Source organism: Schistocerca americana, chromosome 10, assembly GCF_021461395.2.
Source record: "Schistocerca americana isolate TAMUIC-IGC-003095 chromosome 10, iqSchAmer2.1, whole genome shotgun sequence".
NCBI lineage: Eukaryota > Metazoa > Arthropoda > Insecta > Orthoptera > Acrididae > Schistocerca > Schistocerca americana.
Window position 1 is genome coordinate 80,899,584 of NC_060128.1, and position 27,407 is coordinate 80,926,990.

The window sequence follows — 27,407 nt, forward strand, 5'->3', positions numbered from 1 at the left end:
TTTTCCCATACATACTTCTGCATTCTAGCGGTTGCACCTTTTAAGTCACAGGTGGTCTTGCCTATACTGTTTCAGCATAGCGTTGGGTTTGTTCTCTTGCTGACTTCCCTCATTTTGTTTTTACCATTGACAACACAACTGCCCTTTTACGTTTTTAGCCTTTTCCCTTTTATTGTTCTGACTTTCCTGAGATTCACATTGGCAGAATGGACCACATTTGAAACAAGGGACTGAGGACCTTGCTGTTTGGTCCCTTAAACCCCAAACAACCAAGCAACCAACTCTGCCCTCAATTGAATTATTCCATCGCTATCAGATGTTAGGTGTATTTAGTAAGTCAGTTGGCATTAAACTGTCCCTAGTGTGAGCTGCCATCCTGTTAGGTGAGCGTAACTCTTTGCTGGCTGTCTCACCGCTTACGCAGCTGTAGGGACTTTTCTCAGGTCGATCCTTGGAACACTGTCTGTGGATCACTCCTTTTTTTACTTGGCTTGATTGTGTCAATTGTTTAAAAATAATATTTTGTTTAAATTATTTCTATTGCTTGTGGCCTTCAGCCGACAAGTAATTTGAATTCTTCTTAACAAAGCCTTCAGCCATCAGTGTAGCTTGTGTTACAGTCAGTTTTTTTAATGATTGTTTTAAAAATTATTTTGGTATTTTCAGTGTGTAGTTGTCTTCCTCACATATAATTCAGGCCTTCAGCCACTAATTGTTCTGAAGTATTGCTTGTGGCCTTCAGCCGACAAAAAATTAGAATTATTTCTTAATAGCACCTTCAGCCATCAATGTAGCTTGCGTTGCAGTCAAATTTTTTTTAAAAAATGATTATTTAAAAAAATATATTTTCTTAAATAAAGTGTATGTGTTTACTGTGCAACCAATGGTAACTGATTAGGCACACCTTTTCCTGCCTTTCCTAACTCCCACATCTCATCATTACCATTGGTTCTGTTTGGAAATATTGCCGTTAAGTGAAAAATACGTGGATCTCAATACATGATGATAAAACTTCACCAATCCTTCATCCAGTTTTTCACTAATCAAACTAACAGATCCTTCTAGAGGGACTATTGTAAACAGAGATACAACATCAAAACACACTAAAAAATGTGAAAGACCCAGCCTTAAAGATTTCAATTGCCGAATAAAATCCACCGAACTGGTGATACGGTGTTCACAATTGCCGTGGCCAGTAGTGACGTACCCTATCACGTATTTAAGTGCCTGCCTCTCATTCAGCGAGGCAGTACGATATTCGTGTGAGTCTCTCAATATTTCGCCTACAGACATCATGTTTACTGTGCTTATTCCGTGTTTGAGCGGATGTTGTTGGTTTTGTGAGGTTTTCACTTGTGACCCCATTGCTTCTTGTGTGTTGTTGTTGTTCTTAGTGTCTTGCTTGGTTGTCAATCGTTGTTCATGTCCATCCTTTCCCGTTCATCCGTTTTGTTTGTTCACGGGCATCTCCTGTTCGGTCCCGCCACGCTTTCATTCGTGGCAACCCCTAGACCGTTCCGGTCGTGGTTACAACATTTTGGCAACGAGGTACACGGTGGTAGTTGTTAGCATGGAGGCGTATTTGGTCTGTCTTCTGGAGCAACAACAGCAGCTCATGCAGCAGCAGCAGTTCCAGTTAGACATCTTACAGCACTCACTGCAGTTGCTAATGGACAAAGTCGATGCAAAGGATGCACTACCACAACAGCTTCCAAGTCTTCGGGTGTCCGATGCTTTCCCACGACCTTCATCATTACCCACATTATATGACGCTAAAGAAGACTGGGAAACATAGATCGTCTGAAACAACATTTCACGGCTTTTCAAGTCACGGATGACTCCTGCAGCGGTTGTTATTTTTGTGTCGGGCCTCCCCAGACGCGTTCTTTTGTCTCTGCAAGTTGGCACTGTTGTCCGATACTGTGCTCTCTCTTTCCAGGAGATCTGCCTTTTGCTGACAAACTATTATTCCCAACGCTACTATGTGGTCACCTCTCGCCTGGGGTTCCACCAGTACGATAAACAGCACGGTCAATCGCACCGTTCCCGGGTCACGGACTTGCAGGGTCTCAGCCATCGACGCGATTCTACGTGCACCGATCAGCGGACTGCCTGATCGGGGATGTGATGGTTCAGCTGGCTCCCAATCCTGAGGTCTGCACTAGTGGCCTCTTGCCGACTCACGTAAGAGTTCAGACTTGGTATGCAACTGCACTGAGAGGATCACTGGCCATCATCCCCTTGATTATATATATATGGTGTCTGTTCTTTTGGACATGATTTTTAAAGGACAGTGTAAAGGTTTCCTGTTAAAACTAAATATGAGAAAGAAAATGCTGTTTTCTGCTGTGAAAACTGTGGTTTTGTGATCTTGCTTGCATGTAGTTTTAACCCTACTAGCACCATGGGTCAATAAGACCCCAAAAGCATATTGCAAAATCATCTCTCTCTTGTTTTCAAAGTTTTTTTTCCCTCAAAATATATGACTTTCTGTCTCTAAGTCAACTATATCCAATGATATTATGTTCAGTTTTATATTCACTACACATTAGAATTTATTCATGGTTTTTGCACTGGGTACCACCCCAGCTTAAAGTGTTTGTTTGTTTCTTGAATGTGAAAATTTTGAAACTATAATGACGAATGTTGTGCAAAACAGCTGATATACAAAGCACCTGTAACAACGAAAATATTATTTCCCACTTATTTTTGTAGCCATTGTTAGGGTTTTTTTTTTCATCAGTTGTTGCTATACCCTTACTAGTACCACTGGGATCAATATGATTCCACAAAAACAGTGGAAAATCGTATCTCCCTTGTTTCAAAGCAATTTTTTTTTTTCAAAATAGTATTTTCCGCTCTCTGAGTTGGTTGTATCCAATGATGTTTTGTTCAGTTTTATATTTACAACACATCGCAATTTATTCATTTATATTTATTTATCTTTTTTTTTGTACTGAGTACCACTGTGGTCTTTCGACCCCAAACTAAATTTCTTTTAGTCTCTTGAATGTAATGTTTTTGAAAACACAGTCATTACTATTTCAGTGAACAACTGTAATGCATGTTTTTATATTACTCCATTAAAATAATGCCAATATATTCGATGTAAATTACTTGGGATCTGTATGAACCCAGTGCTACGCAATGAGACAAATAAATCCCGATAGTAGGAGGGTTAATATGTTATTCAAATGCTCTGTGTTATGTGGAAGAACATGGACCACCAGAAAATATGTTCTGCACTCATACTGCAATTGTTCATCTCTATTGATAGAACTTTGTCTGAGAAGTTTGTTGTACTTTTCACAGGATATTATTTTATAAGACAAAATAAATATGAATTTTGTTTGTCAAAGTCAGCCAGATTCAAGGAGCCATTGAAATTTTTCTTCTTAATATGTGACAGTATATCTTCCCACTTCAATGGGTAACTACACAGTTCTCCAACAAAGTGACTACGAACTGCCTTCCCCGTTAGCTCTCATAATGCCTGCCTTTCATTCTTCTTTATTTGTTTCCTGTCTGTTTAAGAATACATGTTTTCCTTTTTCAGGAGTGTTGTGGTCTATCTGGTATAGCACGTGACCACTTCCTATTTATCTTCTAGTGGACGTAGGTTTTGCTCCTTCCTAAAAATAAATACACTCTGACGTCTGTAGAGAAATAGCATAGGAGAAAAACAGTGCTAACACACAATGCTTAAAGACAAAAACAGTGCTAACCTCCAAATGCATTTATTATAGGTTTTTCTATCACGACAAGATAAAACGAAATAGTGGCTGTAGCAACCTCGCAGGTGTTTATTGATATTTATTGCATTACACTACATTTAGACACTCCTAACATTAAAGAATTCCCCAAAATTTCAGTAAATAGTATGTCTAAATCTTTTGAGATTATGTTGGTGACAATATAATGCTAAGCCACACTTGAACATCTGATGTATCCCCTAGTGTATAACCATGGTCTGCATCACCATCATCAGTAAATGAACACTGTCATCATTAAAATCTTCACTAAATATGTATCTCATTATTTGATAATAAGATAACATCACTGCTATGTTTCGACGTGCAAGTCGCCGAAGTGGCGTCAGATCGAAAGACTTGCACCAGGCGAACGGTCTACCCGACGGGAGGCCCTCGTCACACGACATTATTATTTTTACTGCCATGTTGAGACTGTGGCATGGCACAATTTTCATCCAAAGACAAGGACAAAAATATAGTAAGGCAAAACAATTTATACAACCACCAAACACTTTCTAGTGGTTCAAATTGGACTATTTTTAGCCAGCACGTGATATAGTAAAAACAAAAGCACATGCTTTAATCATACTAATTCTCACTAAATTGTTAGTTAGCATTTTCTTCCATCAACCACTTCAGTTCAGAAATGTGCTGCTTTGTTTGTCACCAGCAGGTTCGAATGAACTGTTAGTATTTTGGAAATACCCTGCGAAATCAAACGGGAATCGTCGGAGGGAAGATGATGTTTTTAGGATTCCATATCCCAATTGGTAAAAATAGAACCTTTGGGTCTGTCTCTCTGCCCATATAGACCCCTTTTTCTGAGGGGTGGGTAGAGATCTCAAGTTGAGATTTATGTCAAATACTAAGGGTTATGATCCCTTGGGGGTGTAAAAGATTTAAGCTTCTAGATCAATGAAGTCAAAAGATATGGTCATTATGTTACATATTTTGTTACACAGAATCTCACACATAAGAACCTGTAGATGAACTATCTACACACATGATTGAGTTTGTAAGGAACCCTCAGAGCACAATTCCCCACTCATACTTTTTTTTGCATGAAGCACTATTGAGAGTGCTTAAATAACCAGAATTTGTGGCTGACAGCAGATCAATTATACTAAGACCAACATATATTTTGCATATGGACCATAAAGGAAAGATAAGAGTAATTAAGTCATATACGAAGACATATAGATAGTCGTTTGTGATGCAAACAAGAAATGGAATGACTGGTGGTGGTGCAAGGAATGCTCTACCTGGCACCGTATGGTGGCTTGTTGAGTATGTATGTGGGTATAGAAGTTGACACTGTTTGTTTCATTTATCTGTATGGTCCACAACATGTCTTATTTTAATCCTTCTTTTTTTTCTGTTAAAGTTGTTTTTGTGCTTTTGAATTTCCATGACTCCTCTGTACATCCTAGCTTAGTAATGAAATAAAATTATGGTAAAACAACTTCCCCTTATAGAATGGCAACATTTACAAATACCCCAAGTTATCTAATGGATAACTTACATATGTCATGAACAGTACACACCTGAAGTTCCTTTCACATCTGATGGATTTCTTTATTTTAAGAATGATGTGCTGAATTATATCTGCAATGAAACCTTCAATCCAATCACAAAGGCAGCTCAATTGGATGTGGCCTCCTATATCGTTCAGTAGATGACTCGATTCAGCTCCTACTTGAAATCTATGATCACAGCGTCATTCTAGGTTCCAGCATCTACTGCATACCGAATTCTGTGGACTAAGAAACCAAGCTGAGATTCAAATGAGAGCTGTTGATTCTCAAATTCACCCATGCCAGCCAGCACAGACATGAAAACATTGATCGTCTGAAACCAAACTTGTGACTTTCCCGTAATTATGGCATCTTGAAAGCCATGCATAAGGCTGTCAAGTGAATGCAGTATTTCTTGACTTCCAAACAGCTTTTGATTTAGTATTACACTAATATTTATTTTTAAAGTACGAATATATGAGCTTATCAAATGAATGTCGTAACTGGAGTAAGAGTTATCCACATTTGTAAAGTAACTTCATGTATGCCCCAGGGAAATGTGTTGGGTCTCTTGCTGTGCATGTTTTATATTAATTACCTGCAAGCAATATCTATAGCAACTTCAGAATTTTTGGAGAGGATGCAGTAATCTAAAATGAAGTACTGTGTGAAGAAAACTTCACAAATATACTGTCAGACCTTGATAAGATATCGAAGTGGTGCAAAGGCTAGCAACTTGGTATAAGTGTTCAGAAATGTAAAATTGTGCACTTCACAAAATGCAGAAACATATGTGTGGTATCTTATGACTATAAAATAAATTAGTTTCAACTGAAGTCAATCAAGTCATGTAAATACCTGGGTTCATTTGGGAAACAAATACTGCTCAAGTGTGTGGGAGCCATATCAAAAGGACTAACAGGGGCAATAAACACATACAAAGGACAGTAATGTATATGTTCATAGGAAATACTGAAAAACCAAAACTGGAATATGCTTGAAGATAGATGTCAGTTTTCCTACAAAGCCTACTTACAACTTTCAAGAAACAGCATCAAGTAAGGAATTTAAGAAGATAATGTCACATGATATGCATTGCTCACCTAGGAACTGTGCAGACAAGATGAGACTAAGAACAGATACAGCAAATTTTAAATCTGGCAAAAAGTCATATGACTTCTAATAATTTCCGGGTATGCAGCCGGACCCCGTTGACATTCTGCCACGATATTTCGGCCCAGAGACATCTGGCCATCATCAGGTGAGTACACAACTACTGAAGAGCCCAGGTGCAGTCGCAGTATTTATGCCGAATCTCGCGCATGCAAAATGTACTGGCATCCTACAGCGCATGCGTCAGGTGTTGACATCACCACCGAGGGCAGCACGTACAACTCGGCTATGCTGCGCATGTCAACACCTGACGCATGTGCTGTAGGATGCCAGTACATTTCGCATGCGCGAGATTCGGCATAAATACCGCGACTGCACCTGGACTCTTCAGTAGTTGTGTACTCACCTGATGATGGCCGGACGTCTTTGGGCCGAAATATCGTGGCAGAATGTCGACGGGATCCGGCTGCATACCCAGAAATTATTAGAAGAAGAAATATGCCGGGAAAATTTCAGAAGTCAAGTCATATGACATTTGTGACCACATTGATACTTATAAAAAATTGTAACAAATGCTGATAGGCTGCTAATAACAGTCACAAGATGTTAGTTGGACTTCTTTATTGCATTATGAGTTTTGGGTGTAGCCCTTCAGCAGATGGTCTGTCAAAAATTATTATACCATCATTAGCACAAAGGTGATCCACACCAAGTTGTAAAACAAAAGTATGTAACCCATGAAAATATAGGAGGTACAAATGATACACACCAAAATATGAAGTTGATGAAAAAAACTTTAGATGCAAACAATGTCACACCTACAGATCTACAATGATAAGATAGTTGTGCCAAGTGATAAACATCATCATCAATACAGAAGTGAAGGAAACTATTGTAACAGGATTCTGCACACCTTTAGGAAAGCAAAGCTTTGGGTGGGTTTCCATACAGAAAAGAAACTTGGACTTGTTTTGTGGTATAGTCTTGATGATAAAGCTGACAAGTTTAAGAACTCAGGTGTTCACAGAATCAAGTATAGTTCTTGTGATGGCATCTATGAGGGCCATAAAGGGAGAGATTTTGTAACAAGATTTTGGGAACACACCTACAAAAATAGTAGTGTACTTGGGTGTCATTTGAGAGAAAATGGTCATCTGTTGCCCCCATTAATGATAGTTTAGCTAACTTGTGTGCTGAAGTTAAGGGTGGGGAACTCAATATTCTTGAGGAGTTGAAAATTTATGTGTATCATCGGTCTGATATGGAGGTTGTCATCACTGGGCAAGTGGAAAGTCATAGCCATTGGTTTTTTAATATTTGTCATGATTTTCTGATTTATTAGTCGGTCTATCATCTCTCGATTACCTGTATCACAATTATCATCAGTTAATTCAGCTTAATTTACTGTCTATTTTTATAATATTTTCTGTAATATTATAGGATTTTTAATAAAAGATCTACCCTGCTCTTTCTTTTATTGGCATCTTTTATTGTACTTAGTGTCATTATTATTTCATTTAACTCATTCATTTTGCTATAGTGCCCATTTACTTTAATTGAATTTGAATGGATGCACTGCTTTAGTTGGTACGCTTAAGCGCATCCCTGAGCATAAGCGAAAGGAGATATGGCTATATTCATTTATGTTACGGGGGATTTATGTTGGTTTCCCCACTTTATTACTTTGTACCACTTTCTACACAAAACATATCCATATTTTATGGTTTGAAAGCAGGTTTCTCCACTACTCGGTAGTGGCTTGTCTAACAGTGCTTTAACCATTATTGTGATACTTTTCATATTTATCCATTGTATTCTATTTATCCTTTGTATGTAAGTTGTTATGGCATATTTGTAATAACAAAATGTAGTAAAATTTCTTTCATGGCCATATGCAGAGCCACTGGTTTTCATGTCCTCTGATGTGTGTAATGTTAATCTTAATTTTAGATGAGCATTTCCTTCACTTGTTTATTGGCAATAATGTTTATCACTTGACACTACTTTTACCATTTGTATATCTAATCTTGTCATCTGTTACATATTTTATTATGACTGTGTGGATTACCTCTGTTCTAATGATTGTATAATAATTTTGACAGTTCATCTGATGATGGGCTAGAACCAAAATGTGTAATGGAATACAGAATTTCTACTAATACCTTGTGACTGTTATTAGCGACCTATCAGCATTGGTCATATTTTTACAGATACAGCACACTCAACAGCAGTTACAGTCATTCTTTCCACACTCCAAATGGGAATGGAACCCTAATAAGTGATGCAATAAGAACTACCTACAGCTGTGCATGCCCAGCAGTTTGCAGAGTACAGACATAGATGTAGATGTGCGTAGAACTGACCTACAGAGGTGAAGTATCTAAAAGATAGTCCAAGTATTTGGAAAAACTGATGAGAAGGTTGTATTTTCCACATGATACAATAAGGCACGTTGCAAGTTGCTTCTGTGAGAGTGTTTTTGGCTTTTACTGTACTGAATCTAAAGGCCTTCTTATTGCTACAGTAGACTCTGAGGGGTTAAATAAAAACCACTGATTTCTCATGTGTTGTGTTTACTGGGTATGATTCCATGTTTTTCCTTTAGGCAGCAAATATTTTCAACTCCTAGTGTGTATCAAGTAATTTACCTTTTCCGACTCTGTGCGTAACTTGTAAAAATGCAAGTAGGAATCATCTTACTCATTCTTGTACCATTCCTGACAAAAATATAATTTTTTTTCTTTGTTTAATTTCAGTTTCTCAAAAGCGTGTACATTGTAGTCGCACAAAAATAGCTGATTTTGTATTTGTGCCTTACTACATTTGATTCTTCTGGAAATACTTTGTATTTTATTTAAAACAATATTCACGATTTACGATTCGTACAAGACACACAGAGGTGAAATTTTCAGTTACCAAGTAACTGTTTGTTTCTAAATTGGGTTAGTTCTTTTGAAACTCCTCATTCTCCTTTTCTCTGCAAATGTGTTACATTTTAAAAAATTCATATTTCAAAAGTTATTCATATTCAAAATTTTTTTATTTTCCAAATCTTCAAATGTTAAATAATAATTATCCCAAAATTCAGAAACATAGTTCTGTAGTTCAGATTTTTCTGATTTCAAAAATGCATATTTTCTCTACAATGTCTTCAGCTTGAAAAATTTTACCTCCTCCAAACTTTTTGGCAGGCTTTGAGAATCCCCATGCAATGAAATAGTACCTATAGTGTTTCCTTTTTTCTGATCATATAGCTCATCGTTAAATAGGCTTGCTCTTTTGGCTGTTTTATATCTTCTAATTAATGTAATCACAAAAACTTTGATTTTTTAATCTTTGTCATGTGTATAAGCACGAATGTCATACAGTGATTAAGTCAGTCAGTGGAGATGAGCAAGCTGCACTAAGTAATTAAAACAAGGATATTTATTGTATTAGTCTGCACTAACACCTATTAGTCAGTTAGTTGGTGCTAAAACTATCAAAATGTTAACTTATTCATGATTTAGCCATCAAAAATGTAAATTTAGTATCCAAATAGTGTGAATCTACAGGGTGGTCCATTGATTGTGACTGGGCCAAATATCTCACGAAATAAGCGTCAAACGAAAAAACTACAACGAACTAAACTCTTTTTTTTTTTTTTTTTTTTTTTTTTTTTTTTTTTTTTTTTTTTTTTGAATAGGAATCCCCATGTGCATTTTCAACTTCTCGCGGCGTAATGAATAATCCATTAAATTTCGGGCATGCAGCCGCGCAATCCCCATTTTTTATTACATATTCATGTTGTATGTAAAGAAATATGAATGTTTTAGTTGGACCACTTTTTTCACTTTGTGATAGATGGCGCTGTAATAGTCACAAACGTATAAGTACGTGGTGTCACATAACATTCCGCCAGTGTGGACAGTATTTGCTTTGTGATACATTAGCCGTGTTAAAATGGACCATTTACCAATTGCGGAAAAGATTGATATCGTGTTGATGTATGGCTATTGTGATCACAATGCCCAACAGGCGTGTGCTATGTATGCAGCTCAGTATCCTGGACGACATCATCCAAGTGTCCAGACTGCTCGCCAGATAGTTACATTATTTAAGGAAACAGAAAGTGTTCATCTACATGTGAAACATCAACCACAATCTGCAACAAATGATGATGCCCAAGTAGGTGTTTTAACTGCTGTTGTGGCTAATCCACACATCAGTAGCAGACAAACTGCACGAGAATCGGGAATCTCAAAAATGTCGGTGTTGAGAATGCTACATCAACATCGATTGCACCCGTACCGTATTTCTATGCACCAGGAATTGCATGACGATGACTTTGAATGTCGTGTAAAGTTCTGCCACTGGGCTCAAGAGAAATTACGGGCCGATGACAGATTTTTTGCACGCGTTCAATTTAGTGACGAAGCATCATTCACCAACAGCGGTAATGTAAACCGGCATAATATGCACTATTGGGCAACGGAAAATCCATAATGGCTGCAACAAGTGGAACATCAGTGACCTCGGAGGGTTAATGTATGGTGAGGCATTATGGGAGGAAGGATAATTGGCCCCCATTTTATCGATGGCAATCTAAATGGTGCAATGTATGCTGATTTCCTACGTAATGTTCTACCAATGTTACTACACGATGTTTCACTGCATGACAGAATGGCGATGTACTTCCAACATGATGGATGTCCGGCACATAGCTCGCATGTGGTTGAAGCGGTATTGGACAGCATATTTCATGACAGGTGGATTGGTCATCGGAGCACCATATCGTGGCCCGCATGTTCACCGGATCTGACATCCCCGGATTTCTTTCTGTGGGGGAAGTTGAAGGATATTTGCTTTCATGATCCACCGACAACGCCTGACAACATGCATCAGCGCATTGTCAATGCATGTGTGAACATTACGGAAGGCGAACTACTCGCTGTTGAGAGGAATGTCGTTACACGTATTGCCAAATGCATTGAGGTTGACGGACATAATTTTGAGAATTTATTGCATTAATGTGGTATTTACAGGTAATCATGCTGCAATAGCATGCTTTCTCATAAATGATAAGTTCACAAAGGTACATATATCACATTGGAACAACTGAAATAAAATGTTCAAATGTACCTACGTTCTGTATTTTAATTTAAAAAACCTACCTGTTACCACCTGTTCGTCTAAAATTGTGAGCCATATGTTTTTGACTATTAGAGCACCATCTATCACAAAGCAAAAAAAGTGGTCCAACTAAAACATTTCTATTTCTTTACGTACTATGCGAATATGTAATAAAAAATGGGGGTTCCTATTTAAAAAAACGCAGTTGATATCCGTTTGACCTATGGCCAACCATAGCGCCATCTGGTTTCCCCCTTCAAGCTAAACAAGTTTCGTTCTTTGTAGTTTTTTCGCTTGATGCTTATTTCGTGAGATATTTGGCCCAGTCACTATCAATGGACCAACCTGTATATATTACACAATAAGAAAAGAAACTGCACCATGAAGAAATTATCTGAATGGGACATAAACTGGTAGATGTGATGTACATGTGCAGACAAGCAAATGATTACAGTATCAGAAAAATTGCATGATTTGATTAAAGCTTCACAAACTGAGGAAGTCAATAATATGTTGGTCCATCTCTGGCCCTGATGCAAGCAGTTACTTGACTCGGCACTGATTAGCAGAGTTGTCGGATGTCCCTCCGTCGCCAATATCCTGAACTGGTCGTAGGGCTCTGCCCATAATGTCCCACATGTTCTCAGTTGGGGAGAGATCCAGTGACCTGGCTGGCCATGGTAGGGTTTGGCAAGCGTGAATACAAGCAGTAGAAACTATTGCTATGTGCATGCGGGCATTATCTTGCTAAAATGTACGCCCAGGTTTGCTTCTCATGAAGGGCAACAAAACGGGGTATAGAATATCATCGACGAACCACTGCGCTGTAAGGTGTTGTGGATGACTGCCAGAGAGGTCCCCGCTACAAAAAGGAGTGACACCCCAGTCCGTCACTCCTGCAGACGACACTCAGGTTGTCTCCAGACATGTCTTCACTGGTCAGTGGCACTAAGTTCAATGTGGGAGTCATCACTGAAGACAATTATACTCCAGGCAATGAGATTTCAAGCTTGTCTCCCTGCTTGAAAAATCCTACTTTGGCCAGAAAAGTCACCGGATCTCTCCCCAGATGAGAACGTTTGGAGTATTGTGGGCAGGGCCCTCCAACCAACTATGGGTTTTGATGAACTGATGTGCCAGTTTGAAAGAAAGTGGCACGGTATCCTCAGGATGACATCCAACAACTCTGTCAATCTATGCCAAGCTGAATAACTGCTAGCGTAAGACCCAGATCCGGATAAACGTGTTACTGAGTTGCACAATTCTGAAGCTTCTTCTCTTGAATAAATTATCCACTTTTTCTGAAAATGTAATCATTTGTTTGTCTGTACACACAAATTACTCTGATTTCTCTCCCAGTCAGATAATTATTTTGTTGTGCACCATCTTTTTTTATCTTTCAGTGTTTTATACCAGCAGATAACTGACTTATATAGTGTATATGAATGTAAGTGTTCTTCTGCCAATATGCTTGGGCTATTGCTTGTGACAAAAATGATCATGGGATAAGGATAATTAATTGTACATAAAAATGAGGAGATCAAAAACTAAGTACAGCAGTGTGGTTTACATTATTTGATGTATAGTCATCAGATGCTTCAACATTTGGAAGACATCTATAACCGAACAAATTCACAGCTACCGAAGTCTTAATATCAGGTGAGAAAAGTTACAATCTGTTAAACTATTCTGCAGGCCTTGGCTGTTGTGGCCTATGTTTTTGATTTGGGTTCAGTTAAACCATAATCTGCTGGATGGAGATCTCTTCCAGGCAGTCTATTCATCATGATCTTCAGCTTTTCATATGCGAGTCTGTCCTGAATTTTTTTTAGGTTGGCAAGCCGCCTTCCATTAGTCTCTCTGTCTTTTATTATCATGAAGGATCTGACACAGAACCTCCTTGGTCCATCTCCTGTCATTTGGTCTCCATTTCAGTTCCATAACAGTCACCATCACACCCTCTACTTTTATCTTTCTTTTCTTCCTTGTATTTGTTTTATTTTTATTTTTTGTACCCAACATAATATTAGCACATTACCATGATTATTTTACTTTCATAGCTTAGTACCAGGAGTGTAAACTTTATGTTGAAATACATATTGAGAATTTACTTCTGAATACATTCATTAGTTTTTCTAATAAATTCAAAGCCAATTTTACCCTCCTGTTTATTTCTTTAAGTCTGCATCTGGTTGGTGTTTTCTTTTGTTCTAAGTACATAAATTTGTCAACTGTTTCCACAGTTCTGTCATTAAACTTTTGTACCTTCCTGTTGGCAAATTGTTTGTACATTATTTTGGTGTTATTGTAAAAGATCTTCTGGCATACTGTCATATTTGGTTTGTTTGGTTCCTATGCCCTTTTGCAGAAGTCGTTCTAGATGTTAAGTACTCAGAACAGTGTCATCTGCAAGTAGAAGGTCTTTCCAATAAGATCCATTTCTGCTCGTTTATCCTTTCTTTGAACTTAATGATTTGAAGACCCGTTTTGAGGCTGCAAAAAACAATTTTGGTGAAGTGGACACACCTTACATAACTTCATTCTCAATCCTGAACTTTTCACTATATCAGTGTAATCAGACTGAAACTGTAATCTTATAATACATATTCTCCAGCAAACAGATGTAGTTATGTTCTGTTTCTTGGTTCTCAGGTGCTGCCAGCACAGATTTTATTATGACAGAGTCAAACACTTTCTCATAGTCTGTAAATCCCAGTAGTAGTAGTTGCTTCTTTGTGTAATTTAGTTGAGGATTGGTAGATGGTTCATTGACTAGATCCATCTCTAAAGTCAGCTTTTTCTTTTCCCTTGTTTATGTCTAAAGATACTTCTAGAATATTAGTAAGGCATGTTTATAAAAGCCTTTTACAGCAAGTTGACAAAAGACTAATCGGGTATAGTAAAGGAGTCACGCACATATACAGACACAGGCAGATATGTGTGTGTGTGTGTGTGTGTGTGTTTTTCCTGATGAAACAACCGTGGGTTGCAAAAGCTTGATATTTGTGCGTTTGTTTGTTTTTTATTGTGTCTAGCTACCAGCACTTTCCCGTTTGGTAAGTCACAGCATATTTTTTCATGTATTTTTCCCATGTGGAATGTTTCTTTCTATTATACCTCCTACATTTTACACTATATACCCATGTTTGTCAGAAAGTAACACAACTTCTTCTCTGCTTAGCATTCCATAACCAGGTGCCTTGGTTTTCTGACATGGAGCATGCAACATGCAGACCCCTGTTTCTAAAAAGGTATTTCATCTTTGTAGGACAGCTTTATAATACTCTGCAAACCACTGTGAATCGCACGGCGGAGGGTACTTACCATTGCACCCTATTAGGGTTTCATCCTGTTCCAATTGCACATAGAGAAAGACTACTCAAATTCCCCTGTGCACGCAGCAATCTGCCTGATCTTGCCACTGTCATTCCTACAGGGATGGTACATATAAGGAGTGTTCAAAAACAAAGGAGTCAGAGGTATAATTACAGAAACCAGTACCTGTACGTTAGAAGTATTGATCCTGGCTGTTGAAACACTTGTCCCACTGTGACACAAGGTGGTAAATGGCCGTCTCATAAAATTCCTGGGGGCTGCGATGGCTGCGATGTTAACCAGTTCCACACATACAGCTGGACTTTGTCATCAAAGGTGCATCATTTGCCCCTTGGAGTCTTTTTTAAGGGGACCAAAAATTCATTCCTTCTGGTTCACTTCCTGCAGCACGGGACAACAGTGAATGCCCAGCATTACTCGCAAACCCTGACAACCCTTCACCAAGTGATCAAATCAAAACAACCAGGCAATCTCAACCTTGAGGTCATTCTGCTCCATGACAATGCAAAGCCTCATAAGGCCAACACAGTCGTGGCGCTCCTGCAGAAATTCAAATGGGAGGTTCTCGGCCACCCTCCGTACAGTCGGACCTCTCTGCCTGTGATTATGCCATTTTTGGGCTGTGTTATTTTTAACTTTATTCTCATTTTAAGAAACTTGAAAATGGATGAGTGACATCTGTAACTGACCACTAATAATTTTTTGTGCAAGTCAGAGTGTGTGTTACATAGTATATCTTGGGATTTGTCAGCCGTACTTCACCATCTCTGTCTCGGTTGAATAACTGGACAGATAAAGCTCGAATGGATGATGACATCCATTCTTAATGTGCTATTTGTGCACAGTCCATGGTCTAACTTAAAGGTTTATCAACCAAAATATATGTTCTCACATCTTCATTGGCTGCATTTTTGTAACCTCTTCACTCCGTCTTGCTCTTGTAATAGGATGTTACCATATCTAAGTTACACTGATGAAAACTTTTATCCTGATTTTAGGATGTGGTTCATCTGGAAAATCAACTTTTATGAAGCAGGTGAGGATTATTGAAGAAGGCGGTTTAACTGAAGAAGAACGGAAAACGTTTAAGCCAGTAATTTGCCAAAATGTTATCACATCTACTCAGATGCTGATTATGGGAATGCAGTTGTATGAGCTTCAGTATGAGTCCAAAAAATCAGAGGTAAGAATACAAACTAAAGGTAGCTTGTAATTATGTCTCATTTTAAAATATATTGTGTGCGTGCTTGCGTGTGTGCGTGTGTGTGTGTGTGTGTGTGTGTGTGTGTGTGTATGTGTGTGTGTGTGTGTGTATTAGTTATTTGCATGTTTGGTGGCACAAAATTTCTGTCTCTTACTATTATATAGTATCAGTCACTTTGTTGACAATTACAGGCCAACCACTTACTTGACTGTCTATTACATGAATTTTATGTTAAGTCTCTCTCCCTCCCCCCACCCTCTGTCTGTCTGTCTCTCTTTCTCTCTCTCTCTCTCTCTCTCTCTCTCTCTCTCTCTCTCTCTCTCTTTCTGCAGATAAGATTTCAGTTTGTATTTGAGGCTAATTTTATTTTTTGGAGGGGGAGGTTTTGCACTGCTTTGGGTAGTCTCTCAAACATCTCTGGTTGAACAAGAAACATTTAAAGCTAGCATCCATTTATCCTACAAATAAAGATTCTGTCCAAGTCATCCTGAATACCTCTACAATCTCTCAATGACGAAACTTCCCTGCAAGCAACAGCATCGTCAGCAGTCTCAGATTGCTGTCCACCATTCCCTAATGTTACCTTTGCCTCTTGCAAACATTTACTGCCTGGGAGAACAGACAATGCTTCATTACTCAAAACAATATTGATGCAGTCTCATGTTTGAAGAAATACTTTGCATACTCCGACCAGTTAATGAAACCGGAGTTATTGATATTTATATGCAGATTTTGCTTGCCCTGAAAGCAGGGGAATCTTTTAGCATTCAGACAGTAACAGAAGCATACAGGGAAGCAAGGATTAAAATTCATTCTGTAAAGGTCAAATCTCACTTCAGTAACATAGTGCCAGCAATTATTCAGAAGCATTAGTGTGGTGATATTGACATATCATTCTCTGTTAAAATAAGAGGTGGATAAAAATCGTGTTGGGTAACATTTTATTCAAGATCTCAGACCAATGACAGTGGACATAATGGAGAAACATTTGAATAATTATTCCTCTATAGACATTTCTGATGTGCTATAAAGATGAGACAGTTTTTTCTAACTTGCAAAATGTTTAGTCATGAAGAAGAAAGCACTTATTTAAAAGAATTTGCAAAATATTAGTCATCCCTGTAACAGGGATGACTAATATTGCTGTCATCAGCATGGGCACTACTTCAGTGCATCTGTCCAGACTAATCAGCCTTGTGGAAGTTCTTTTCATATCTACATAACTACTGCACCATTCTCTCTCTCTCTCTCTCTCTCTCTCTCTCTCTCTCTCTCTCTCTCTTACCAGTCTTCTGACTGATGTGTTCCACCACAAAATGCTCTCCTGTCAATATTTCAAAATTTTCATCTTAGTGTAGCAATTGCAACCTGTGTTCTCAATTATTTGCTGGATGTATTCCAGACTCTGTCTTCCTCTACAGTTTTTGCCCTCTACAGCTCCCTGCAGAACCATGGAATTTATTCATTGATGTCATAACAGATGTCCTATCATCCTGTCCCTTCTTCTTGTCAGTGTCTTCAGGATATTCTTACCTTTCTGATTCTGCAGAGAACCACCTCATTCCTTACCAAATCAGTCCACCTAATTTTCAATATTTCTCTGTAGCCTCACAACTCAAATGCTTTGATTTTCTTCTGTTCTGATTTTCCAAGAGTCCATTTTTCACTACCACACAACATTCTGCTCCTGATTAACATTCTCAGAAATTTCTTCCTCAAATTAAGGTTTTTGTTCAATACTAGCAGACTTCTCTTGGCCAGGAATGCCCTTTTTGCAAGTGCTAGTCTGCTTTTATGTCCTCCTTGCTCCATCCATCATGCATTATTTCATTTTCTAGGAATCAGAATTTCTGAACTTCATCTACTTCATGACCATGAAGTCTGATGTTAAGCTTCTTGCTGTCCCAATTTCTGCTACTTCTCATTACTTTCATCTTTCTTCAGTTCATTTTCAATCCATATTCCGTACTCATTAGACTGTCATTCCATTCAACAAATCCTGTAATTCTTCTTCACATCCACAGAGAACAGCAATGTCCCCAGCGAATCTTATAATTCGTATCATTTCACCTTGAATTTTAATTCCACTCTGGAATCTTTCTTTTATTTTAGTCATTGCTTCTTTGATGCATAGATTGAACAATAAGGGCAGAAACTAATCCATGTCTAACACCCTTTTTAATCTGAGCACTCCATACTTGTCTTCCACTCTTATTGTTCCCTCTTGGTTCTTGTACATACTGTATTTCCCTATAGCTTAACAATATTTGCCTCAGAATTTCAAACATCGTGCAACATTTCTCATTCCTGAACACTTTTTCCAATTTGACAAATCCTATGATTGTGTCTTTATTTTTCTTCAGTCTTGCTTCCATTATTAACCACATTGTCAAAACCACCTCTCTGGGACCTTTATCTTTCCTAATGCCAAATTGACTGTCATCTAGCAGATACTCAATTTTCTTTTCCATTTTTCTGTATACTACTCTTGTCAGCAACTTGGATGTGTGTGCCATTAAGCTGATTGTGTGATAATTCTTGCACTTTGGAATTGTGTGGATGATATTCTTCTGAAAGGGAGATGGTATATCAGCAGTTTTGTGGATTCTACACACCAACGTGAATAGCTGTTTTGTTGCTATTCCCCAACTGATTTTAGAATTCATACCTTCCTATTCATGATGAATTCTACTCCCATTATACTGTTTGCTGCTGCTGTTGATATTTCTCTATACTCTTCTGATGAGGAATCCTTATCTCCTTTCCATTTCACTTGACTGACTCTCACTATGTCTAGACTGAGCTTCAGTCTCTAGCTTCCCTCCCACATTCAGACTTCTGACATTCCGCATTTCGATTTGTAGCACATTACCTTTTCATTGGTTAATCAATTTTTTCTCACTGTCACTTTCCCATTGGTAGTCCCTTCCCAGAGATTTGAATGGGATGACTAGTCCAGAATCTTTTGCCGACGTAAAGATCCTTGTGACATTTTTTCCATTACAGGCCAAATGTCCTGTGGATACACATTGTTGTTGTGGTCTTCAGTCCTGAGACTGGTTTGATGCAGCTCTCCATGCTAATCTATCCTGTGCAAGCCTCTTCAGCTCCCAGTATCTACTGCAGCCTACATCCTTCTGAATCTGCTTAGTGTACTCATCTCTTGGTCTCCCTCTATGATTTTTACCCTCCACGCTGCCCTCCAGTACTAAATTGGTGATCTCTTAATTCCTCAGAACATGTCCTACCAACCTATCCCTTCTTCTAGGCAAGTTGTGCCACAAATTTCTCTTCTCCCCAATTCTATTCAATACCTCCTCATTAGTTATGTGATCTACCCCCCTAAACTTCAGCATTCTTCTGTAGCACCACATTTTGAAAGCTTCTATTCTCTTCTTGTCTAAACTATTTATCGTCCATGTTTAACTTCCATACATGGCTACACTCCATACAAATACTTTCAGAAACGACTTCTGACACTTAAATCTATACTCGATGTTAACAAATTTCTCTTCTTCGGAAACGCTCTCCTTGCAATTGCCAGTCTACATTTTATATCTTCTCTACTTTGACCATCATCAATTATTTTGCTCCCCAAATAGCAAAACTCCTTTACTACTTTAAGTGTCTCATTTCCTAATCTAATTCCCTCAGCATCACCCGTCTTAATTCGACTACATTCCATTATCCTCATTTTGCTTTTGTTGATGTTCGTCTTATACCCTCCATTCAAGACACTGTCCATTCTCCAGAATGAGATTTTCACTCTGCAGCGGAGTGTGCGCTGATATGAAACTTCCTGGCAGATTAAAACTGTGTGCCCGACTGAGACTCGAACTCGGGACCTTTGCCTTTCACGGGCAAGTGCTCTACCATCTGAGCTACCGAAGCACAACTCACGCCCAGTACTCACAGCTGGAAACATCCCCCAGGCTGTGGCTAAGCCATGTCTCCGCTATATCCTTTCTTTCAGGAGTGCTAGTTCTGCAAGGTTCGCAGAAGAGCTTCTGTAAAGTTTGAAGGTAGGAGACGAGATACTGGCAGAAGTAAAGCTGTGAGTAGCGGGTGTGAGTTGTGCTTCGGTAGCTCAGATGGTAGAGCACTTGCCCGTGAAAGGCAAAGGTCCCGAGTTCGAGTCTCGGTCGGGCACACAGTTTTAATCTGCCACGAAGTTTCACGGTCCATTCTGTTCAACTGCTCTTGCAAGTCCTGTGCTGTCTCTGACAGAATTACAATGTCATCGGCGAACCTCAATGTTTTTATTTTTTATTTCCTCTCCATGGACTTTAATACCTACTCCAAACGTTTCTTTTGTTTCCTTTACTGCTTGCTCAATATACATATTGAATAGCATTGGGGAGAGGCTACAACCCTGTCTCACTCCCTTCCCAACCACTGCTTCCCTTTCATGTCCCTCGACTCTTATAACTGCCATCTGGTTTCTGTACAAATTGTAAATAGCCTTTCGCTCCCTGTATTTTACCCCTGCCACCTTCAGATTTTGAAAGAGGGTATTCCAGTCAACATTGTCAAAAGTTTTCTCTAAGTCTACAAATGCTAGAAATGTAGGTTTGCCTTTCCTTAATCTTTCTTCTAAGATAAGTTGTAGGGTCAGTATTGCCTCACATGTTGCAATATTTCTACAGAATCCAAACTGATCTTTCCCGTGGTCAGCTTCTACCAGTTTTTCCAAACGTCTGTAAAGAATTTGCATTAGTATTTTGCAGCTGTGACTTATTAAACTGATAGTTTGGTAATTTTCACATCTGTCAACACCTGCTTTCTTTGGGATTGGAATTATTATATTCTTCTTGAAGTCTGAGGGAATTTCGCCTGTCTCATACATCTTGCTCACCGGATTGTAGAGTTTTGTCAGGACTGGCTCTCCCAAGGCCGTCAGTAGTTCTAATGGAATGTTGTCTACTCCCAGGGCCTTGTTTTGACTCAGGTCTTTCAGTGCTCTGTCAAACTCCTCACATCATATCATATCTCCCATTTCATCTTCATCTACCTCCTCTTCCATTTCCATAATATTGTCCTCAAGAACATCGCCCCTGTATAGACCCTGTATATACTCTTTCCACCTTTCTGCTTTCCCCTCTTTGCTTAGAACTGGGTTTCCATCTGAGCTCTTGATATTCATACAAGTGGCTCTCTTTTCTCCAAAGGTCTCTTTAATTTTCCTGTATGCAGTATCTATCTTACTCTTCATGAGATAAGCCTCTACATCCTTACATTTGTCCTCTAGCCATGCCTGCTTAGCCATTTTGCACTTTCTATTGATCTCATTTTCGAGATGTTTGTGTTCCTTTTTGCCTGCTTCACTTACTGCATTTTTGTATTTTCTCCTTTCATCAATTAAATTCAGTATCTCTTCTGTTACCCAAGAATTTCTACCAGCCCTCGTCTTTTTACCTACTTGATCCTCTGCTGCCTTCACTATTTCATTCCCCAAAGCTACCCATTCTTCTTCTACTGTATTTCTTTCCCCATTCCTGTCAGTTGTTCCCGTATTACATTACATGTATTTAATTCAGTGGTTTCCATTGTTATCTGCATACTCATGCTTGATCAATGCTTATCCTTCCACATTTTAGAGGCAGTTCATGACCCCAAGGGAAACAGAGTGCCCTGAACCTCTGTTGACTCCTCCACGCTCTTTGACAAGGCTGTTGACCGAATGAGGCTGACTTCTTCTGCATACTTTGGCCACCATAGCTGATTATTTTTATTCAAAGTTTAAGTAGTGGTGAGGTTCAAATTCAGGACTGAGAACGTTTTTATTACTAGTGAAAGACACTCCACATAGACCACGGGTGCACAACTGCACGTTTCATCCATGTAAACTTGCTACTGTATTCACACCTTGGTCCCTTTCCTACACTTTTTACTCCCCACACTTTACTTCATTATTAAATTAACATTCCTAGTACCTCAGCATGTGCCCTATCAACAAATCCACTGCCGAGCAGTTCTAAGTGCTTCAGTCCGGAACTGCACGACTGCTACGGTCGCAGGTTCGAATCCTGCCTCGGGCATGGATATGTGTGATGTCCTTAGGTTAGTTACGTTTAAGTGGTTCTAAGTTCTAGGGGACTGATGACCTCAGCTGTTAAGTCCCATAGTGCTCAGAACCATTTGAACAAATCCATTCTTTAGGTCATGCTGTGCCATGACACTCTCGTCTCCTCAATTCAATGCACTACCCCTCATTAGCTACTTCATATACCTATTTAAACTTCAGTATTCTTCTGTGACACAACATTTCAAAAGGTTCTATTTTATTCTTAATGATGTGGCCTACTATCTACATTTCACTTTGACGTAAGGCTATACTTTAAACACAGATTGCTGACTGAGAAAATGCTGGGTGTCCAATGAAGAAGTCTGATTTCAGAGAAGGTATCTTTATTGTGAAAGCTGTGTGAATTTTATACAGAAGTTACATACAAGTTTCAAAATAAGTCAAAAAGTTGCCAACAGATGGTACTGCACACTGTGCAGCTTGTATAGAATCAGTGCACACAATCAAACTCGTCTTCTGCAAGCAGTCTTTCCAATCACATCACAATTTTTTTTGAAATGTCAGCCACTCGCAATACGGAGGTGTTACAAATTGACAGGGAAATTTTCCATCACATCTTGTAGTGTCTCAATGACAATGGTTTCAGATGCCACAAAGATTACTGATTGAAGCTCATTCATCTCAGTGGGATGGTTCTGGTGGCAGTGCCTTTCAGTGCGCCGCACAGAAAAATGGTCTCAGGGAGTCAGATTGGGCAAATATGGAGGCCAATCTGTCCTTGCACCAGTAAATTTGCAGTAATCCAACTCAGTGATTCTGTCCTCAAAAAGTATTCATCAAGAAAGTGAAACATCTGTTTGGTATGATACGGTTTTGATCCATCTTCTATGAACCATTCGATGTCTGGCGGATCCACCGATGCTAGCTGTGTGGTGGCAAATCATCCAAAAACGACAATGTAACATTTAGCAGTGACTGTTGCTTGCATGAAAAAGGGCCAATAATACTCTGCTGTATACCACAGTCCAAACACTAATTTCGTGAGAATAAATTTGTTTCATGTCACACGAATGGGGATTTTTAGATCCCTAAAGTCACATTTGTTTGTTCATGACTCCATTTAGGTGCAAGTGTGCTTCATCTGTGACCCAGATGCAGGAAATATCGAATCCTTTATTTTCAGTTAGGGTGTGAGAAGGTGTTTTGCACAGTCAGCCCTATGTCGTACAGCTATGGACGGGTGGCTTTGGACTTTGAATTGAAACATATTGAAGCATCCCCAACTCTCTTGTGGTTCCCTTTTTAGGTACTCCAAGTCAGTGTCTGCTCGTAGATATGTATTGTCGGTAGGTTTTCCGGCTTTACTTCCCGACATGACAGCAACGACTCTCCGATGAGGTGCGGGCCTTGTGTTTTGCTATTACTGCGAGTCTTGTAAATATTGCTTTTATTTAGTAATTTGCCCGGTTAAAACTCTCCCCTTTTATGATTAAGACAGCCTGCGCCACCTTTCGGAGGGAGTGGGGATGTCAAAGAGTCACAAAAGTTCATATTAAGCAGTCCGTAAAACGCGTAAACGTTCACTTCAGTTAGCGTGTTAGTCAATGCCTACGCTTTCCGCTAGATGGTGCTGACTTACTGCTGAATAGCTTTGTTTCCATAAAACCTTCACTGATTGGTACTAGGTAAATGAAATAAGTACAACAGTCTTTTATTTCACTTTCACTCTATATTCAAGGATTAAGATGGTGATGAATGATGGTCTATTTGAAAGGTTCCTAGCCTGGAGGAATCTAAATAGTCTGCAAATGTCGATATGCACACGCTCTACGTCCAGATTTGCAACTAATGGCACATGACACTTTCAAAAGTACACATGTTAATATCTGAATACCGGTACCTCTAAATTCACTCATATCAGCAGATAATTTGAGATTCTGTCGTCTATATGTCCGTAAAAGTTCCAATCTAGCACTAAAGTCCTAAAATCCTCTTAATACTCCATTGCTACCAACAGTCAGAGATTGCACTACATCACTTTTCATCTCCGTAATATTCTAACAGTTTATCGTGAATCTTAACACGATAAAGTCTAATCTAATTATTGTCTCACTGACTGACATGGGTTCCCCACTCTTTAATGAAACAATCAAGGAAAAAAGACGGCATTAATGGCAATCAGGCCTTTTTATAGGTTTTTCATCACAAGAGTTTAACATCACTGACTTCTCCATAATGGAGCTTCCGTGGCTTTGCTGTATTTAGACGTTAAACTACTTGCTGATATACTATAATTTTGATCTGCAATTACCGAACTCTGATTCTACACTATTTTCTTCTCTAAAAATTCTATTCTTAATTTTAAATTATCCTTTCTATAGCTTTTATCACTGTAAACTGAACCGAGGTGTTACAATATGTAGGCTCTGTCTCAGTATTTTCTGTGTGCTGGAATGCTTCAAACCTGTCTTGGTGCAGTTCTGTGGACAGATTTTCTTGGAATGTGCTAAATAATTCCAGAAGCCATGTTGACATTTCAGGAGTAACTACAGTCTGTCTGGGGCTATGATTCTCTGCTAGATCATTAGCCTGTCTGTCGGAATTTGGTGAAGAGCCTGTGAATAGTATTCACATTGGGTCCTTTTGGAACATTAAATGTTGTTTGACAACTGTGCCTTGTTGCAGTAGACCTGTGTCTTAACGTATGGCTTCCAGTGCCTGAAAAACACTTTGTTCAATGGAAACCGATCACTCTGAGCTGCGGCATACTATTTATAGGCACTACCTATTGCGATTAAACCACCATCAGTTAGCAGCTTTTTGAACTATTTTGAAGCTCCTATATAAGATTCTTAAAGCATTTACAATAAATCTACCATTTGTCGCACTCATCTACTGATCTTAGTTTTCGAGATATTTAATTTTGAAAATGACGCTCCTTCACTGGACACCCTGTACCTCTTAGAATTGAAATTAATTTGATTTGAAACATTTCTCTTTTTCACAAACAGTTTTCTTGCTAGTGCAAGTCTACATTTTATGTATTATTTACTTTTGCATTTGTCAAAGATAATCCTGCTTGGATAGTAAACTTCACCTACCAACTTTAGTGTCTAATTTCCTAACGTAATTCCCTCAGGATCACCTGATTTAATTCCACTGTATGTGACTATCTTTATTTTACTTTTGCCAATGCTCACTATATGTCTTCTTTTCGATGCTCTATCCGTTCTACTCAACTGATGTTCCAAGTCATATGCCTTTCCTGACAAAGTAACAGTGTCATCAATGAACCCCAAAACTTTTACATATTCTTTCAGTTTCCAGTACTGTTTGCTCAATCTGAGGAGTTAATAAATGATTGACGGATTGCTTGACTGATGGGGGTTACGGGACTAAACAGCGAGGTCATCAGTCTACGATTCAAAAGTTACATACATAAGATACAGGCATCTGCGACAAGTGGGCAGAACCGATCACAGGAATCAAACTATAAAGCAAGGGAGCTAAAAACATACACGGTAGAAGGCATAAAAGGGTAGGCCAAATCTAAGAACTGGAAAAACACGGGGATAAAAGAGCGGTCTTTGCACAGGAGAGTGGTCGTGGGTCCCAGATTCAGAAAACACAAAGAGAGGCCCCAATGACAACCACCCTGTCCGTGCTCCAGGAGGAAAGTAAAACCTTATAATTGAAAATAAAAACCACTTTCACGAAGGAAACTGAGGACCAGTTCAACTGCCTGTGAATTGTCTGCTAATCTTAAAGACAAGGAATCTAGAAGGCTGTACTTAGTATGGAGTGCCAAAAGAAGAGGACATTCCACCAACATATGTGCTCCCTAAGCACACTGTGGGGGTGGCTCACTATGCAAGAGAAAGCAATGGGCGAGCCTAGTATGTCCCTATGCGTAGACGGCTTAAGACAGTAGACTACTTCTGAGAGGAGTGGAGGAAGTGCGCCAAACTGCAGTAGTTTCCTTGATTGTGCGGATTTTATTAATGAGAGCAGTAGTCCACCAGACATCATTCCAATATTGGGCAGAGAGATTCGATGTGTATCCATATATCTGTATCTAGAATCAAGAGGGGGAATGGGAGGTATTGTATTGTACGGAACTGGGGACCTACAGTCGACGGAGAGGCTTCATCCCCACCGTAGCCCGCGGTGGTTCACAACCCAACAACAGGCTACAGCAGTCCACTCACCACACTGCCACTCCATACTGGACCCAGGGTTATTGTGTAGTTCGGCCCCCAGTGGACTCCTGCCCCCAGGAACGTCTCACACCAGACGAGTGTAACCCCAATGTTTGTGTGGTAGAGTAATTATGGTGTACGCATACGTGGAGAAAGTGTTTGCACTGCAATCGCTGACATAGTGTAACTGAGGCCACGCAGATAATATATGGTTGTGAAAACACACCTGACCTCTTAGCAACAAATAATCCTGAGCTAATAACAAGCATCAAAACAGATACAGCGATTAGTGAACGCAGGGTTGTCGTAGTGAGATTGAATGTTGTAACCTCCAAATCCTCCAAAAATAATCAACAAAAAGCAGATAAAAATTCACTTGACGCATTCCTGAGAGATAATCTCCACTCCTTCCAAATTAACAATATAAGTGTAGAGCAGATGTGGCATTGTTCTAACCAGTTTCTGACACTGCATACCGATGGTGCACTAAAAGTTACTATTTGTGGAAAATTTTAACATAAAAGAGACTATTAACTATTATAGGCAAAAGGGCAATATGGATGCCCAGTTTCATACTTATATTTTACAAAGCTAACTAATTAATCATGAAAAAGAGACTCCCTTTTCATATTACCTTGTTACAAATACCATTTCATTTGTTTTGAAGTACTTGTTAATGGGATGATCTGTAAACATCTTTTTCACAGATAATAACCATGACCTCTGCAGTCTGTCTGCTGTACAAACAGATTTTCTACACGAATATACTTTCTGAAACGACAAAAATTCACGATTATAATTTCACATCATTCAGTTCATTTTTAAAGACGTTGTCTTTTCATTTCCACAACAGCCATTATCCCAATGGCTACATTTATTACAAATACTGTCATTATTTAAAACTATAAAATTCTTAAAGTTTTGCATGAGTCCCCTGGTTTTAGATATGATGGTTAGTTGGTTGATTTGAGGGAAGGAACCAAACAGTGAGGTCATTGGTCACATTGGAATAGGGAAGGATGGGGAAGGAAGTCAGCCATGCCCTTTCAAAGGAACAATCCCAGCATTTGCCTAAAGTGATTTAGGGAAATAATGGAAAACCTAAATCAGGATGGCTGGATGCGTGTTTCAACCCTTGTTCTCCCAAATGCG

The 27,407-nt window shown here is 39.0% G+C and overlaps 1 protein-coding gene across 2 annotated transcripts in view; it reads left to right on the top strand.

Annotated features, from left to right (window-relative positions):
• The window catches only part of LOC124552590 (guanine nucleotide-binding protein subunit alpha-14-like), a 159,821-nt gene that overhangs the window by 56,065 nt on the left and 76,349 nt on the right, over positions 1-27,407 (top strand). For both annotated transcript variants that reach the window (XM_047126914.1, XM_047126915.1), the window contains exon 2: positions 15,826-16,010. In XM_047126914.1, the coding sequence (XP_046982870.1) occupies positions 15,826-16,010 (185 nt within the window). The remainder of the gene's footprint in view (positions 1-15,825; positions 16,011-27,407) is intronic.